We start from the raw sequence: 19,672 nt of genomic DNA on the forward strand, positions 1-19,672 counted from the left end.
TTTTTAATCGAAAAAAATTAATTGTTATGGTTTTACAATATCGTAGAGTTTTCTACTTCTCCTCATTTTTCGAATATTTAGCTTTTGAAAGTATCTAAATTCATTTTTTTATGATTTACTGCTTTTTTTTTTTTTTATCAGTAGAACATTATCTTCAATTAGCATGATTAAGACAAAGCGACTAACTTTTTTAAAATTATGTCTGAAGGTTGTAAAAAAATTTATTATTATTATTATTATTCTCTTTTTTTAAGAATAGGTGATGATTATTTGTAAATATTTTTTGAATCGAATGAGTAGTAGAAATTATTATTTAATGTAATTTAGTTTTTTTTTTTTTTTGTGTGATGAAATTTATTACATAATAAATTTTTAGGAATCGACAAATGCTTTTGTGATGATCATTTCGAAAAGGAAAACTAAACAAATTAATTTCCACGCTTGTAAAAATACTTTTTTTAAAAAAAAATTTTAGTCGAATGCATATTTATCAAGTTGATTTATCATCATCATCATCGTTACCACCACTGCAATCATTCATTTAAATCATTATTATTATTTTAATTTTTTTTTTTTTTTTTGAAAAAGAGAGAGCACGAATGAGTAAGGTTAAAAAAATTTCAATTGAAAATATCAATAATACTAATAATAATAATAATAATAATAGGTAAAAAGGTTGAAAGGTCATTTCATTTTGAAATTGTCGTTATGAAATGTCATTGTATAATTTACATTTACAATGAGAGTTCTCGACTTTTTACAAAACTATTATTATTATTATTATTGATATTTATTTAATTTTTTTTGTCGTCTACTCTTTTATTTTAATAGATAATAATAATAATAATAATAATTCAAACTTATTAAAGTGAGAGAAAGAGAGAGAGAGAGACAAAAATAAATTTTAAAATTTTAGCCTTGCAAACATGTTGTCGTCTCTTTTTCATATCTCCAACCGACAGACACACACAGTCACACACACACACATTTTGCTTTTAGAATAATAATAATAATAATGATAATGATAATAATAGTTATGGTAATGGTAATGGTAAACAAATAACGAATTCATGTTACTTACTATCTTAAATTCCATCATTGAACTGATAAAAACTTCCTCCTTATTATTATTTTTATTTTTTCACAATTTTATTTATCTTGCTTGGGAGAAAAATTTTATTTCTCAAAAATTAAAAAAAACTTTTAAATAAATTTTAATGTTTTATAATAATAATAATAATTATTATTATTATCATCATCATGTCGAATTGGTTATGAGAGGGTTATGGTAAAATGAAAATATTTAGAAAAGTTTTCTTTGATTTCATGTAAAAGGAGGAAGTTGAATTATTATTACTATTATTATCATTATTATTTCGTTTTTTATTTATTTATTGGATTCACGTAGATTGTTTAATTTAATTAATAAATTTTTATGTAAAAATTGTAACTTATTTTCTTTCGTTCGTATTTTTCAGAAAATTGAAAAAAAAAAAAATAAATAAATAAATGTTAGGTTGATATAATAAAAAAAAAAAAAAAAAAAAAAAAAAATGACGGTTGATTTTGTGGATTATTTTTGGGGAGACAAAAATAATGGATTCGATGTACTTTATCATAACATGAAATATGGACAATTGTCGAGCAAAGAACTCTCGGAATATTTCCAAGAGAGATCAAACATGGAGGAAGTGAACGGTAAAGCTTTTAGCAAGCTTGCAAAGCAAACGACGAGCTGTTGCGGATTGGGAACGTTTGCTCCCCTCTGGGTCATACTCAGAACGTCCGCGGAAAAATTGTCCAATTTACATTTGCAAATGTTTCAAAAGTTGGCGGAATTGGTTAAGGAAATGACCAAGTACACGGAGGAATTGCATAAGAAACACAGGACGGTCAAAGAGGAAGAGTCGAGAACGTTGGAAATCGTGAGAACGATGCACACGATAACGCAAAATTTACAAAAAGCGAAAGAAAATTATCAGCAAAAGAGTTTGGAATTGGAAAAATTGAAAAAGGAAAATGGATCCCCGAAAGATATTGAAAAATCCGAAATGAAATTTAAAAAATCCCAAGAGGATTATAAGACTTTGATCGGGAAATATGGCACGACGAAAGTTGAATTCGAAGAGAAAATGACTCAAGCGTGTAAACATTTTCAAGAATTGGAGGAAGCTCATCTCAAACAGATGAAACAGTTTTTGAATAATTACGCGGAAATTGTTGAGAGTAATCACGATTCCGTGGGGAGTGTAAATATGGAGTTTAAAAGAAAGTGCGTGGAAATGACCGTGGACAAACTTTTGGAACAATTCGTATTGAACAAATACACGGGTTTGGAAAAGCCGGAAATAATTGAATTCGAAGAGGCGACCGTGTCTTCGACTTCGCGAACTCTCATCGCAAACGTTAGCCCGGATTCGGCTGAGGGAAGGGAAAAAGAATCGAAAACGTCTAGGGAAAGTAGTCACACGTTGAAATTCGAAGGGTTTTTAAAAAGTCGCAGGCGAAAGGGTAAAAACGCTTCGAAGAAAAAGAAGGAAAACAGTACGGATTCGTTTCGTGGCAAAGATGATAAATCCGACGGGGAAGAAGGGAAAGAAGATGGGGGTAGTACGAAAAATGAAATTTCAGCCGAACCCGAAATAGACGAAGAGGGTTATTGCATAAAACCCAAAGTCGATCTTTGGGATCACGAAAAGGGTAATTTTTATTCGAGCGGAGACAGCGATTCGGATGATGAAAGAGAGAGAAAGATAAAAGTGGAAATAAAACCGTTGAGGAGCAGCACGGCCCCCTTGAGCGCGAGCGTGGATGAATTGAGAGCGACGGTGGAAAATATTCTTCAACCCCCGGCAGCAGGGTTGGCGACCATGGGAAGAAGAGGTTCCGGCGTCGGAGATGATAAAATAAAGAGGTCGCAGTCTGTGTCTCAGCAAATAGGGAAACAAAGCAATGACCTGATGGCTCTTAATTTGTTTCAAAGTCCGACCGTATCAAGTGCTAGCACTCCGACGGGAAACAATCCTTACGCTCCTCTGCAAAGTCCCCCCACGCTCCAAAGTCCGACTCAACTCAGTAGTGCACCACCGTCCGCCACGTCGAAATATTCCGAATTGGATGTATTCTCGGAGGTGGGGGAAATTCAACCAATATTGCCACCCAAACAAACTCGTCAAACGCCCACGCCTACGTTTCGTCAAACTCCGACCCCTACTTCGGCCGTACCTTTTGCTCTTCCTCGTCCTCCATCCCGCAGAAGCGAAGGTCCTTCTCCGCGAGGACGTATGAGCCCGTCGGCCATTTCACGTACCGATAGCATTGGTAGCCTTGAATTCCGCACTTCCGGAATACCGGTGGGGTCATCTAGAGGTCCTTCTCCGTTGACCATCGGCATATCGGACACCATTCCTCTCGCTGTTGCATTCCACGAAATTTGCCATTGTTATTTCCGAGGTTCGGATGAAACAAAGTGCCAGGTCAAAATGTCGGGTGACATGATGGTGTCTTTTCCGGCGGGCATAGTCGCAGTACTCGCTCACAATCCTTCGCCCGCTTTGTTATCGTTTAGAATAAAAGATATCAGAAGGCTTCAAAACATCACACCCAACAAGCAATTAGTCTCAATCGATTCCTCTCAGTCTTCGTCGGACAGTCACGTTTTCGAATTCAACATGTCCGCTCTCACGTCTCTATTGAAAAAGCAAGCCGAACAAAATCCGACGGCATCTTATTTCAACGTCGACATATTAAAATATTTCATACGTCCCAAATCGGGAGCGAGTTCGTGTCCATTTCAACTCGTCGCGTACTGGAAATGTTCTCAAAGTCACACGGATTTAAAAGTCGATTACAAGTATAACAGTCACGCGATGGCATCCCCTTCTCCCCTTCTAAATTTAACCGTGTCCGTTCCCGTGGACGGGGGTGTGCGGAGTTTTCAAGCCAAACCCGATGCGACTTGGAACGCGGAAACAACTCGAGCCTTTTGGAAATTCACGGAATTATCGCAACACAGCGAGGGTCACGGCGTGGGGTCACTCCGGGCCAGATTCGAATTGACGAACGGTCCGGGTTCTCAAGGGACCATAGCGACTCAGTTTAATTGCGAGGGTACCACGTTAAGCGGAACGGAATTCGAACTCATAGGTACCGGGTACAGGTTGTCGTTGGTCAAAAGACGGTTCGTTTCGGGTAAATACATATGCGACGGAGATGTGGACTCGAAATATAGATACGCATCGCCTTCTAGCACAGAATGCTAGCCATTCTGAAAAAACGTTGTTATTGTTTTTGTTGTTGTTGTTATTGTTATTGTTATTATTATTATTATTATTATTACTGATAATGATAAATATAGTGATGATGATATTAGAAAGATTGTTTAAAATATTTATTAGGTGTATAAAAAAAAATGAAATAAAATAATTAAAGACAATAACAATAATAATAATAATAATAAATGAATATTATTTGAAGTGAAATAATAATAATAATAATAATACTCGAACAGTTTATAAAAATAAAATAAACAATGGAAATCGGTCACCAAAGAAAATCATCAAGTACAAAGTAAGAAGAAAGAAGTGGAGAAGAAAAAGTTAATATGGAGATCAAAAATTAATGATAATAATAATAATAATAATAATAATAAAATATTGTATATTATATTATATATATGTAAATTATTATATAATTGTATTATTTATTTGTTTGTATGCAAAAAAATTGTTGTTATTTGTTGTTTTTGTTGTTAAGAAAGCCAAAGTAAACGTCAACGCCTTCGTTACAAACAAACAAACAACAAGAAAACTGGATATAAACTTCCGTTTTATTACTTTTTTTTTCCGGTTTCTTTTGTTTCGAAACAAAGCCGAAAAAGAAAGAGAAAGAAAGAGAAAGAGAAAGAAAGAGAGAGAAAGAAAAAAGGTGGGTTTTCCAATTTTTTTTTTTTTTTTTTTTTTTTTTTGTTTTTGAAAAACCCAGAGCAAACGCAAACGCCGCGTGGCCATATTGAAAAAATTTTTTTTTTTTCTGTTTAACCGGTAAATAAATATATATTGGCGTTGGCGTTTGCGTTTACTTTGGCGTTTATTATTATCATTATCATTATCATTATTATTATTATTTTAAGTTAATTAATTAATTATTATTATTATTTTTGTAAATTTATTACGTAACGGATTTTTTCGGTCGTGTTCGATCGTGATCCGATCGTACTCGTCATCATCATTATTATTATTTAAAAAAATTTTTGTCGTTATTACCCCCCCCCCCTCGCCCCCGTTCGTTTATTTAAAATAAAAAAAAAAAATTTTTTTTAAAATTATTATTATTATTTTGTTTTTTCCATTTGTCATTTCAGTCAAAAACAAGATATGTTACCTGGAAAGGGTAAACACGGTTTCAAGAGAACGGGAAAAGGTGGAAAAGATGTCGGAAAAGTCACGGCGGGAACGTCCAAGTCGAAAGAATCGCCGGCGAGCAAAGTTAAAAACAACAAAGATTTGGATTTGATAGACGATAAAGATGGCGTCATATCGTCTTTGCCGTTGTTCAGGTTGGCGGACAATAGCAGGATGTTACCGAGGTACACGGCCGTACTCGCGAGATCGGAAGAAGATGGAGTCGGAATGGAAGATCTCGACACGCTTCAACTCGAATTGGAAGCTTTGCTATCTTGCGTGGCTGTTCGAAACAGGGTCATACGGGAAGAGATTAAACTATTAGAATCTGCCGAAGAGAAAAGAGATAAAAAATCAAAGACGACGGTTTACGGCGGGAGCGGGAGCGGGAGTGGGAGTGGCAGCGGGACCGGGACCGGGAGCGGAGGAGGAGGTATCAAACGTGGAGCTAGCACGAGGAGCGATGATAGCAGACCCATTAAAATACTAAAAGAAAATTTGAAATCTGACGTCACGGCATCGTCTGGAAAATTAAACAAAGTTAAATGTCCTTCAGGTACGTTGAGAAGAGACTTTGATTGGTCGGTTAAAGTCAAAAAGTCGTTTTGAGTTGGTTTATTTTAAATCAGTTCTGAATTTTTTTTTTTTTTCAGGTGCGTCGGATGTCCAATCGAAAGACGCACCCAAACCCGATGCCCCGAAAATCGTCATACACAAAAACGACACGCCGAATAAATTTTGGGCATCCGTCGAACCCTACTGCGCACCCATAAGTCAAGAGGATTTAAATTATTTGGAAGAATTGATAAAAACGAGGGAAAAGGAAAGAAATGGGGATCTCATGAAAATACCACCGCTGGGCAAACACTATTGTTCCCGATGGGCGGACGAAGATTTAGGAGAAGAAGTCAAAAGGAAATCCGAGCCTCCCGACAAAATAGGGTAACGTATTCGAATCCCCCTCCCCCGCCCCGCCCCCGTACACGTCGAAACTCGTAAAACAGTTGGGATTTTTATTGCGTAGGGGAACGGCCGGACCTCTCACACAAAGGCTCCTCTCGGCTTTCATAGAAGAAAAAATAACAACGACGCCGATACAGGAAATGACTCCTCCCGAGGGGGGAAAAGGTAGCAAAGAAGTGAGCACCTCTCGTCAGACGGCAATAAAAAACGTGCAGAGTTTGTCGTTTGAAAGGAGAGTGAGAAAGGAATTGAGGGAACAGGGAATATTGGACGGAGATGAAGCACCCAAGGTGATTTTAGTTCTAGGAATTTTGGGGATATTTGAACGTGACGTGGAACTAATGGATTTTTTTTGTTTGATGACAGGAACAAGCAGACGACGAACTTCTTTTGGAAATAAAAAGAGTGCAGGGAGAACTTCAAGTCATATCACAACACAACCTACAACAGCTCAAACATCTTCACACGCTCGCCATGGCTCAAATGCAAAGGCAAGAACTCAAGAGAAAGATAAAAGGGATCGATACGGAGGTAATGATGATAATAATGATGATGATGATGATGGGAATGAAATAAACGTTTTTTATAACCGTTAACCATTTGCAATTACAGTTGCTCAACATATTCGCATCGAAACAAAAGAAAAAACATTTTACGAAAAAGGAAAAAGATCAAGCGTGGCGATTCATTAAGGAAAGGGAATCGCATTTGAAACAACTTTACGCCATTAACGGAAATTGATGGATTAATAACCGGAAAGAAAGAGAGAGAGAGAAAGAGAGAAAACCTAATCTATAATTTCCATTCCTTCAACATGCGATCAAACAAAAAAAAAGAATCGAATTTTTCATTATATAATATATACACGAATGGGAACAACAATTTTTATTCATCGATAATTTATATATATATATCGAAGATCGAACTTTCGAGATTTTTTTATCGAAATCGATTCGATATAATTTTCCTTTTTTTTTTTTTTTTTTTTTTCAAATTGTGTACAATACAAAAAGCAAAAAGCAAAAAAAAATGTAAAGTTTCTGATAATGAAAAACTCTAATAATAATAATAATAATAGTGATGATAATAATAATAAAACCTCGTAGAATTTATTTAGAAATTTCCATATTGAGAAAAATTGGGAGAGGGAGGGAGGCGGGGGAGGGGACGGGGAAAAACAAGAAAAAAAAGAAGAAGAAAGAGAGAAAGACAGAAAGAAAAACCATAATTTTAGAATTCTAAATAATAATAATAATAATAAATCATTATATTGATGAGTGTATGTAAAAAAAAAAAAAGAGAAAGAAAAGAAAGAATGAATGAATGAATGAATGAATGATTGAATGAAAAACAACAACAAATCAATAATAAAATACCTTAAAGCCATCGTTACGATCATCACATTAATTAATAAATGATTAGTGGGTTAGTTAATTAAATAATTAATTAATTAATTAATTGATAAATTATTTAAATACTGATAAAATGATAAATAAATAAAATGATAATAATAATAATAATAATTATTATTATCAAGCGTAAAAGTATATATATATATATATTAATTAATTAATTAATTATACGATTAAAAAGCAATTTTTTTTATCAATTGACTACGTTTCTTTCGTTTGTTTATCTTATCGAAAATTAAATTTGGGGGGGAATGATGACGTAATTAATAGTAATAATAATAATAATAATAATAATAATAATAAAACTCGGATATATCGTAATCGTTACGTAAAAAAAATAAATTTGATACGAAAAAAAATGATCGATTGACTAGATATAAATAATATAAAGAAAATAAAATTTTCCAGTAAAGCTTTTTTCGTCTTACTATTATTATTATTATTATTATCATCTACGGTGCTCGTAAAGTTTTTTTTTTTTACCACTAAAGGGTAAGCGGAAGACGCGATATACGATACGATTCGAAACATTTTTTTTTTTTTTTTTTTATCACTACGAAACACACACGCACATGCGAGAATTTTTTTTTTTTTTTTTTTTTTTTTTTTTACTCTCTTGGTAATTAAAAATAAATAAAAAAAGAATTCAAATTTTGATTTTCCTTAACGTGACGTCATAATTATAATGCCAACGACATCATCGACGTCATCATTATATCGTTTCCTAAATGGAGGAGGAGGAAGCCAAAAAAAAGATGTCTTCCCCCTCGCCCCTCCCCTTTCTACTCCGCCCCAATTTCCCAGTTAGAATTTTATTAAAATGAATTCGGTTTAAAAATCATACGAAACTAATAATAATAATGATGATAATAATAATAATAATAATAATAATTTTACGTTTTTATTATCACGTGATAATAATTTTTAATAAAAAAAAAATACGGAATGTCATTTCCCTTTTTATATTTATATAATACTGATCGAGTTTGTGAAGACGGTTAAAGTTTTCTATCATCATCATCATCATCATCATTATTACTATTTTTATTTATTACGAGAGAAAGAAAAAAAAATCAACTACTGCATTAAAGGAAGAAGAAAACCGATGATGACGACTACACGACAGGAAGATGTTTGTTCGTTTGTTTGTTTTTGTACATTTTTAAATAATTCGTGGAATTAAAAAAAAAAATAAAAGAAAAAAAAAATCGTCTGCTACGTAAAAGAACCTAACGTGTATTAAATAATACACGTGCCTGAGCGAGTGGAAATAAGCAAAAACACGTGCACGCGCACGTACAAACATTCGCACACGTGCAAAACAACCTACACTAACAACGAAGGCATCGCTTTTTGCTTATACATTACGGGGAATGGGGAAAAAATTATTATCGATTTATCGATTTGGCAACGTCGAACACGCGACGGCGACGTCAGGGATTTTTTTTCCCCCCTCCCTTTTCGTCGTGACGTTTCGTTCCCGCTTAAACGTTTCGCATGGAGTGTAAAAAAAAAAAACACGAATCGATTTGTTTTTTTTTTTTTTGGAATTTTCTAGAAAAAAAAGGTGACGGCTTCGGTGTTAACTAAAGGAACCATTTCCGAATTTTACTACTACCCGAATTTCATTCTTTTCTAAATTAATTACCCGCCCTTGTATACTAAAAACTTATAACGTTCAACTATTGTTTATTATTATTATTATTACCGCTACTGGAGACAAATATTGCGAGTATTTAAGACGTATATATATATATATAAATATTTATCGTAATGCGTGAATGCTTTTTTTTTTAAAAAATACTATTATTATTATTATTATTGGCGAGTGCTTGTAAAATTTTACGTGTTTCGCATTGTGATAATTCTAAATACGCACACACACGCACACGTGCACACACACACACGCCTACCTACGCATGCCTATTTAAGTGCTTTTTTTTCTTATCAATAGCAAAAGTTACGCGACCGTTAACGAACGAACCCGATAAGAAAAACTTGAGAAAAGGAAAAGCGTGAAAATTTTTTTACTTACAGAGCTATAAGCTTGACGTTGCAATTTTTCCACCTTTCGTCCAATTTTTTCAATCCCTCGATGTGACTCTCCGTCATTTTGTAAGAGTTTTCCAACGGGTTCATTCCTTTCAATTTTCTCGGATCCAAATTGGCTCCCAAACTGTGAACGCCTTTGGCCAATTTCGAAAAAGGCGAAAGCATGTCTTTGGTGACGGCCGCGGGAGACGTTATAACGCTAGCAAAATTTGCTTTCAACGATTTCAATGCGTTTTCGCTTTGCGACGACACGAGATTGCAACTCACATCCTTGTCGGAAGTCGAAAGGAAATTTTTCGCGAGAGGATCGTTCATTTCCTTTCTCTTTTTCTCTTCTTCAATTTCGTTCGACGAACGCGAGAGTTTCCGGTTGATGTTGAGAGTTTTCGGTGGCGACAATTTACTCTTATCCGAGCCTTTGATCGCTAAAAATTCTCGATACGTTTTCATGGATTCGTCCAATTTTTCCTTATCGAACGTCACGTCCGTTTTCGAATGTAGAAATGGAATTTTCGATTTTTTCGATACGATTTCGACGTCGATGAATTTCGACGGTGATGCAAGCAATCGAGTGGTGTTGGCATTATTAATTGACGCACATTTAGATTTTGGATTTTCATTTTTCATGAGTATTCCGACGTTGAGCATATGCATGTGACGAATTCGGAGCAAAGGACACAAATCGTCAAAATAATCAAACGATGTCCGGTGTCGACGACTTTCGATTTGACTCTCGATCGATACGCAAGGGGGCGACGGCTAAAAATATTATTACAAACGTAAAACAAACTTGTTTTTTTTTTTTACAAACAAACAAACAAACAAACAAACAATATAGATTATTCTCGAACAACAATTACCAAATTTTTTAATTTATTCATTCGTTGATTGGGACTTTTCCTAAGACTTTGTCCTAACCTGTTGATTTTGGAAAACTGTTGAGTTATGTTATTGAGAGCTTTTGTCCCGGCACTTTTCAACGAAACCAATTGCGTTTCGGATATGTTTCTCGTCAAACCTGAAACGGAATAATAATAAAATAAATTCCCCGTACGCACTCAATTGCAATTAATTGTTCATTAATTATTATCGGGAACGTACCTTGAGTCAAACCTAAATCGAGGTAACTTCCCAAACGGCAATAAACGTCCGGATCTAACAATTTTGATTTTTGCTTATCCATAACTTTTCCTTGGACGTACATAACGGGAGGTAATTGAGCTATTTCGAAAGCTACTAAAAATGTTTCGCATATGGCCTTTAAAGATTCTGAACAAGAAAAAAAAACAATTATTATTTGTAATTATACCTCTCTCTCCGTTGGTGTGTTGCATTTCTTCGACTTACCCTGCATTTCTTCCGCGGATTTAATGACCACAGTCATGTTGTTGAAAAATCTTAAATTAGTCGAACGAAACATGTGAAAATATCCGTCTTCTCCGTCCACCAAATAATGAATTCTAAAACAATATTGTTCGATGTTTGCAGATTTGTTAAATTTAAACATGGACGACACGTTATTCGACTGAATGATATTCGGGCCCAATTCTATCATGACGACATCTTTTAATTTGACTTTTTGATATTTGGTCACTCTGTCTATTTGTTCGTCGTAACTAAAAAATGGCAAGTTTTAATTTTTCGGTAAAAGGTCATCAGAATATTTATTTCGTGTGAAAAAACTTACTCGGCCACATAATAAGCATCTTTTGTTAATATTAAAATGGTATCCATATCCGTTTCTGACGAATCTCCCGTTCTGCAAATAAATAAAAAACAAATGAAAATTCGCGTGGGAAATTTTTTTGGCGTGCCAAAAGAGAACAAAAAAATCCACTTACACAGGATCGGCATCGATTAAACCCCAACTTCCCAAAATCATATCAAGATCATTAATTAATAATTTTTTACTGTCTTCTATGAGTAGTTTAACATGCTCTGCTGTGGCTACGCTATCTTCTTCATCTCCTTTTTGTTCCGTGTTAAAAATTTCTTCTGAAATTTCATTCCCACACATCATGTCAATACTGGCTTGACGGTAGGCATCTTTGAATCGACTTAAATAGTACCTAAAAAAAAAACAAAAAAAAAATTATTTTACGTTTTGAAAATTTTTCTTTTCTTCCCCCCCCCCTTTTTAACGGAAAAATAAGAAAAAAAAGAAGTAAACTACTCAATTAATAATAATAATAATAATAATTGAAAAATAAAAATAAAATAAAAAATTTTTAAAAAAAATCAATCGATCAATCAATCAATCAATGAACCGTCACGATCTCAATACCAACAACAAAACAAAAAATTTATTATTTACATATATATACCTGAAAACCTGATTTTGCGTAATAAAAATCTTATTTTATTTACATGAATGCAACAAAATATTTATATGCAATCAATGAATAATAACAATTCATTAAACAATGAACTTTTTATACATTTTGAGGTAAAATTTAAATATATATATATAAACATGTTCAATAGCGTAAAAAAAGTGTCATCATGAAAGGAATTGAATCTTTTCAAACGCTACTGACCTCAAAACGTGAAAAACAGCATTTGTCAAGATGATTTCTGATGCAATAGGTATATATTTAACTACCTCAGATGAATTCTTCGGGAGAAGGATAGATGCCAAGGTTACTATATCGTCTGATACCAGAACAATGTCATTTGTTAATTTATTAAGTAAGTCGATAGCCTCAATTTCTTTTCCTTGTGATAAATCCAGGGCGGCTTGACGATAAGAATCTAGGAGATGAACCCGCCAATATCTGATAAAAGCAAATCATCGTGGTACTACACGTGTGCACCCAAATTTCAGTGCATTTTTTTTTTTTTTTTTATTTATTTATTTTATTTTTCAATTACTTATTAAAACCAGATTATTTAATAACAATTTTTTTAATGTAAAAGTATCTACTACTGCTACTAGTACTACCTATTGGCCGAATTCATTCCGTCTTTCATCAATCCGGTAAACTTTCTCTCGCCCGTTCTCGTGTAATCCCCTTTTAAAGCGTTCGTTCCTGCGTACTGCTTACTTATGATGTCACCATTATTCGCCCATAATAATTGGAATGTGGTTCGAACCATTTGAGGTAGCTGACCCTCGGGAACGATTAATCCCAGTTTAGTCATTTGAATTTCCAAAACGAATTTTGCCAATGCCGTCTGAAATTTAAAATTCTATCATAACCCATCCTTAAAAAAGTAAAATTGTAAAAAAATAAAATAAAACTCACTTGAACGACATTAGTTCTATCTAAACAATCGATGCAGTTAACTCTGAAAACTCCATTTTGAAGACATATAAGTCCTTCTTCATCTTTCCAACAGTAACCCATGTTTTTAACAACTTCTTCCAGACTAGCCGTTAAATAGGAAACGTTTTCGAACCTCATTCCGCGACTAGATAAATGATTTCAATTGTTAGTTTACAAGAACTTATCATGTGCACAAGCACACGTTGATATATAAAAACATTTTATACCAATATTCGTGAAAGTCGAACGTTGCGTAGGTTATTTTGGGTTCATTGTAGGCAAGAACGTGATTGGTGTAAGCATCCCATATTATTTTTTCCTTTCCCGTTTGTTCAACTAAATTAACGATGCATATCGGTCCGTACGTTTCTATTTCTTTTTGAAAATGTTTTTCAAAAATAATTTGAGTTTCCGCCGGCCCTAAAAAACATACACATGCTATAGAAAATCAAAAGGAATTTGTATGACACGTGGTACGGGGGGTAAATTATTTGCTAATGATTAAAAATACCCCTATCCAATCTCGGTGGGGGTCTGTATTTGTAACCGGGTTGAGACCAAAATATCGGAACGGATCCTCTTATTTGAACAAATGAAAATTTATGCTTTCCATAAACTAAAATCTGTTCCGTTTCGACATAGTTTGCACAATTTCCATCATCGTCCACGCCTCTTCTTTTATACCTAGTCCCAGCTCTGTGTCTACTTCTCCTCGATATCAATATTATCTTGAAATGCTTTTATTAAAAGTAAAATAAACAATTTTTAATTTTTGTTTTCACCAGCATCATAAAGAAAATATATAAGAAATGAAATAATATCAAAAGCTTACTTCATATTTCGATATGAAATTATCACTTTCAATAAAATCACAGCCTATTTCAACTTTACAATTTTCAATTTGCACAAAACCTTGAATGACGGGAAAAATCCACGGGTCAAATAAATTACTCTGGAAAATTTTTTTTAAATTTTGAATGAATTTGTCACCAAACTAACATAAATATTAATAATAATAATATTTAATCATTCGTTTTTTTAACTCACTTGGCTGTTTAGCATATCACGAATCATGTATTTATTCCAAAAAAATCTGTCATCAATATTTTGCCAGTTATTATTATTATTATTATTATTACTATTTTTCAAATTCAAATCGTGATGCCTTTGAAGAGAATTTGTGAGATCATAAGTCATTGAAAAATAAAAACTATCAGTGTCTGTAATTGATAAAATGATTTTCATTAATTAAATTTATGGGAAATGAATTTTTTCAATCGACAACACTGCACGATATTACCTGTGAAAATTTTATTGAGTTCATCGAGAATTCTTTTTTCAAACTTATCTTTGTCTTTGGAAATAAATTTAAATTTAACTTGAGGTATGGCCAAAGCTGCAGCTTGTTGAGTCGAATTTTTAATACTGTTTGTCGCAGATTTAACAGCTCCCAACGTTTTGGCAAATGTCGATTTTTGATCGAAAAAACCGCTCTGAAAAATTTTGAAATAATTATAAATGAAAATAAAATTTCTTTTTTTTTTTTTTTGTTTTTTTCTATAAGTCAAACTCATAGTATATAAAGATAATTTTTTTAAATATTGATAATACTTTTTTGGTAAAAGTAAAATGTTGATGTTTTTTACAAGTGGTCAAATTTAAAGAATCATGATTTCCAAGCGATAAAAAAGCTACAGACTTAATTTTGTATATCACATGACCATCAACATACTCTCCCACAGCTTTAAACTCTTTGATCAATACAAGCCTTGGTTCCACAATAGAATCTATTTGAACTTTTCCTATTATACCATAGCAAATTCCCAGACATTCCGGATCAATGGCAGATGCTAAATCCCAACCTGTTAATAAATAAGATTAAAATAAAAATTTAATTAAAAAAAACGTTATTATGTGTGTCTGTTTCACAATTTTGACAGATGAGAAATATAATAAAACCGAAGACGTGATAATTTATCGTTTTATTAAAAAGGATCAATATCTTGAGAAAAACAAAAAAAAATTTACATGATAAGGACAAATAAATTTTAATGTACCTGTTTTAGGAGTGAGTTCTCCTGTGGTTCTGTTCCACCACAAACTATATTCATTTTTAACAAATATGTAGTATTGTTCAGTTTTGAAAAGTTCAATATTGGAAGGACGAGATTGGGTCAATTTTGAAGACATTTATTTGATATCACCCGAAACGAATCGATTTTAAGACAAATACACCTTTTTGAAAATTAATCTATCAATCTGAATCCAAATCATCCTACAATAATTGTAAAAACTAATTCGTAAAGGAAAATAAAATAATAATCATAACGATAATTCTTATGTAGCTCTTAATTTCATATTAGCTGGCGACTTTTTTCCCCTTCGAAATATTTAACTTCTTCCACGGCAAAACTATTTGAATTCATAAATTGCATTTAATTTCAAGAACAAATTAAAATTTTTCAATTAAATGACCATCACTTACATATAACACAACCTTTTTATCAATTTTTTTTTTTTTTTTTTTAATCAACAGAATTTTAAATAAAATTTCAAACATTTAAATATAAAAAACATATAAATTATAAAACGAACAAACATGGCAGCGGATCTCCACATCTTCCTTATCATAACTTTAAAAAAAAAAAATATTATTGACTCCTTTTAAATTTTTTAATTCATTCACTTTACTTTTAAAAACCTTTATTAAAATTTTTTAATAATTTATTTTATTTAAATATATTAAATTTAATTCCATCAACTCTTATCCTTAATATTTTTTGCACAGCCATCATTTTCAAAGATATAAGGAGAAGTTTGTTTTCCTATAATTTCTAATTTTGATTTTGAACCGCTTGATTTCTTAAGGGCATTCACTTGATCTTGATTGCATTTTATTTCCCAATCTAATTCTGCTAATGTTTTCTGCTGTTTTTTCAATTCTCTTTTACTAAATTCAACTTTGGCTAAAAGCTGTTGACTTTCTAATTTTTTGTTTTGCAATGCCACTTCTGGATTTTTAAAATCCGATTCGTTGACTGTGATAGTTGTCGAAAAAATATTATTTTCATTCTGAACCTGATCGTTTAACAGCACTAATTCTAATTCTTTTTGTTTTAATTCGATGAAAATTTTTTTCAATCCTCCTGCTTTATCCATAAAATCTTTTTTATCACCATAAATATTTTTTATATATCTCTGTAGGTCTTCCAAAGCCTTTTCAGTACGTTTTGAATCTGAATAAGTGACATCGAATGAAAGGCTCTTGGTTGGATTTTGATTGCACATATCTCCGAGAATCAACAAAGCATCATTTAGAATTTTTTTCGCACTTACAGATGTTTTACTCATACTTTTATCCTTGTTAATTTCTTGCAATAAAAAAGTTAAAATTTTTAAAAAATTACTCACAATAATAGGCACTACATAAATTTTTTCTTTTTTCGTATGCATGTTACATTGAACACTTTGACTGATTTTTTCCACATTTTTAATTTTAAATTCTCGAGTCGTTTTTTGAGTATGAGAATAAGGAATATTAGTTGTTGCATTTAAATTTTTAGCAAACGAGAACAATCTTTCTTTTTTTGAATCGCTTTCATGTGTAGTATGTTCTCCATGAGGGCTTTTATTAAAAGTTTTTTTACTTTTATCAAATTGTGCCGAGGTTGAAAATAATTTATTCGCATTATTTTCAACAAAAATATAATTTATTAAATTTTTTGATGATTCCTTTTTTTTTTCAACATCCAATTTAGAAAATTTTTTCTTTTTGATCGATATTTTACTTCCTTTAACACTTTCGGAAGTTTTATCAGGCTGAGGTTTCGGCTCTTCCACATCATTTTCAGCAGAAAGAACTTCATCATTTGATGATTTGCTCGACTGAGCTCTTTGATTCTCATTAACAGTTTCATTTTTTTTTAAATCACTTTCATTTTGATCAGTTGATCTCCTCGATTTGATGGCTTCTCTATACAATTCAAGCTCGTTAGCTTCATCTGCCACAGAGGGTCCAGGAAGAACCGGCAAAGGATGAGGATAATATTTATAATGTTTTAAAGCAGTTTGAGGATTATGAGCTTTTTCATTCGGAAGACTGCTGGCAGGTTTTAAAGAACCAAACATTAAATTCATTGCTGATTCTTCCGGTTCGAAAGCCTGTGGCTCTTTATATGTTGTACTCATTCGCGGTAAGTATGACATTTTTTTCAACTGTACCCAGCTTTAGTATTAACACATAAAACTTTTATTTAGACATATACCTGAATGAAAGCAAAATGATTATTTACTTTAAATAAATATTAAAATTTATAAATTTTTCCCTCATGACACAAAGTAAATAATACTTTTGCTTAATTTTTCAAATACGTCGTAACTTTCTAAGTACATATAGTATAACTGAAAACTACAAATACACTTATGTACATAATAAATATACATAAATATACATAATATTATTTACTATAAATGCAATTTAACACATATCTAATTTAATTCTAATAAAAATAAAAAAAAAACTAACGAAAATAATAAAAATATTAAAAATTACTAACTTAAAAATATTATATATATATTTTTCATATTATATACATATTTATATATATATTAAAAATTATGATAATTAATAAAATAAAATAAAATAAAATTGTATGAATTAAAAATAAACAACAAAAAGTGGCAAAATCGTTTATCGTTTTGATTAATGCCACGACCTTTTTTACATTTCTGCGATGAATAATTGTCGACGTGAAAAAAAAAAAAAAAAAAAAATGTAAACGAAACTGTTATGTGTCATAAACAAATGTAAGTTTAGTTTGTCTCAAGTTAAACGTAGCAGTTTGAATTTGACGTAGAACCTTTAAAGAGTTAACCATGTCAACCTGATATCGTACCTTATTATTTAAATTAATGGATAATTTAAACGTTTTTTAAAAATAATTTTTAACATTTATTTAAAATTTTAACGTATAAGTGTCAGTTGTTTGAAATTTACTTAACGTTCCAGTTTTTTTTTTTCATTTTTTTTTAAATTTATTTAAATTTATTATTAATTTAATTAATGTAGATATTTATTAAAAAAAAAAAATTGTGTTGTCAATTTAACCAAAAAGTTATTTATTTATTTATTAATAAAAAAAAGTGCTGTCAAAAAATTGAAATATTTCATTTACATGAATGCTCAAATATTTATTAATTTAATTATTAATAATAATAATTATTTAAATAAAAAATTAATGGTAAGTCACAATCATTTATTATTATTATTATTATTATTATTATTATTTAATTTAATTTATAACAAATTATATTATTAATAAATAAAATCAAAATATATTATTAATATACTTAAATTTAAAAAAAAAAAAAAATTTTCTTATTTTAAGTGTGTTGAAATGAATTTATTATTATTATTATTATTATTATTATTATTATTATTAATTACAGAATTGATAATAATAATAATAATTTTACATTTATTTAATTAAATATTTAAAATAATTTTATTATTATTATTTTTTTTTATTAAAACTATTTAAGATTTGGAATTTTTTTTTTTTTTTATTTAATACTCAACAAACATGTGTTGTTGTTTTGTTAAAACTGTTACAAAGTATACTACTTAAAAAAAAAGTTGATTGATTGATTGATTGATTGACTTATTTGTAAAATTTTAAAATTTAAAAAAAAAAAAAAAAAAAGATAAGATTTGTAAATTTCTTTTATTCAAATGAAAAACAATAGAGCCTTTAATTAAATTTTTTTTGCAAATCAAACACTATATGAATTATAAATTGTATTGTATGAATAATAATAATAATAATAATAATAATAATAATAATAATAATAATAATAATAATAATAATAATAATACTAAAAATCTTTTAATTTATTGAATGAGTTTGTAAAATTGTATAGGGGAAAAAAAAAACTAAAAATTATTTTATATGTTTTAACCTTTAGTTAACAAAACAAAGTCTTTACATCATTTCTCCATTTTTAGTCTGTGAATTATTAATTTTATTTTTAAAAAATTCTAAATAAGTTTTTTTTTTTATGTATTTAGATCTCTTGATTTACTTTTTCTTTTTGTACCTTGAAGTAAAAAATATTTTTTGTTTTGTTTATTTTTTTTGGTGTTTTGAATATGCAATCACAAAACAATATGGGTTTTGTTATCTATCAATACAATGTGATGATTGTCATTCAAATCACGTCCCACGTTACTTTCAATATAAAAAAATTTTTTTTTTTTTTTTTCTAGATTACGTGCAGTAATCTTTTTAAAGTTCTCTCTCTCTCTCTCTCTCTTTCTCTCCCTCTCCCCAAGCTCTAAATTAATGTCAAATAAATTTTATAAATATCATAATCAATATTAATTTTACTTCATTAAAATCCTATAAAAAATTTTAAGAATTACAATAATAATAATAATAATCTTATTGTTTTTTTTTTTTTTTTTTGTAAAGTTTAAAAACTGTATAGGATTACATTGAAAAAAAAAATTGCAAATTATTTAAATTTAAATTCAATTCAATAAAAAAAAATTCCCATTATATAATAATTATTTTTCACA

At 30.6% G+C, this 19,672-nt stretch overlaps 4 protein-coding genes across 4 annotated transcripts; 2 read left to right on the forward strand and 2 right to left on the reverse strand.

The window, feature by feature from the left end:
- Window positions 1-1,622: 1,622 nt before the first annotated feature.
- Phum_PHUM252220 (proline-serine-threonine phosphatase interacting protein, putative) lies at window positions 1,623-4,262 on the forward strand (the record flags this gene model as incomplete). The annotated part of the gene is made up of 1 exon (XM_002426364.1): window positions 1,623-4,262. One exon carries the CDS (start codon window positions 1,623-1,625, stop codon window positions 4,260-4,262), a length of 2,640 nt encoding a protein of 879 aa, XP_002426409.1.
- A 1,113-nt stretch (window positions 4,263-5,375) lies between these two features.
- Phum_PHUM252230 (uncharacterized protein) lies at window positions 5,376-7,106 on the forward strand (the record flags this gene model as incomplete). The annotated part of the gene is made up of 5 exons (XM_002426365.1): window positions 5,376-5,958; window positions 6,056-6,344; window positions 6,427-6,655; window positions 6,732-6,896; window positions 6,978-7,106. 5 exons carry the CDS (start codon window positions 5,376-5,378, stop codon window positions 7,104-7,106), a joined length of 1,395 nt encoding a protein of 464 aa, XP_002426410.1.
- Window positions 7,107-9,808: 2,702 nt separating this feature from the next.
- On the reverse strand, window positions 9,809-15,285 carry Phum_PHUM252240 (suppressor of actin, putative; the record flags this gene model as incomplete). Its single annotated transcript, XM_002426366.1, has 15 exons — window positions 9,809-10,588; window positions 10,690-10,847; window positions 10,931-11,098; window positions 11,177-11,445; window positions 11,517-11,588; window positions 11,671-11,898; window positions 12,771-13,003; window positions 13,075-13,240; window positions 13,323-13,515; window positions 13,607-13,832; window positions 13,928-14,047; window positions 14,143-14,315; window positions 14,396-14,588; window positions 14,707-14,957; window positions 15,153-15,285. The coding sequence occupies 15 exons, from the start codon at window positions 15,283-15,285 to the stop codon at window positions 9,809-9,811; spliced, it is 3,363 nt and encodes a 1,120-aa protein (XP_002426411.1).
- Window positions 15,286-15,852: 567 nt separating this feature from the next.
- Phum_PHUM252250 (myosin heavy chain, clone, putative) lies at window positions 15,853-17,301 on the reverse strand (the record flags this gene model as incomplete). The annotated part of the gene is made up of 2 exons (XM_002426367.1): window positions 15,853-16,466; window positions 16,503-17,301. The coding sequence occupies 2 exons, from the start codon at window positions 17,299-17,301 to the stop codon at window positions 15,853-15,855; spliced, it is 1,413 nt and encodes a 470-aa protein (XP_002426412.1).
- Window positions 17,302-19,672: the final 2,371 nt, after the last annotated feature.

This window comes from Pediculus humanus, genomic scaffold, assembly GCF_000006295.1.
Source record: "Pediculus humanus corporis 1103172107623 genomic scaffold, whole genome shotgun sequence".
NCBI lineage: Eukaryota > Metazoa > Arthropoda > Insecta > Psocodea > Pediculidae > Pediculus > Pediculus humanus.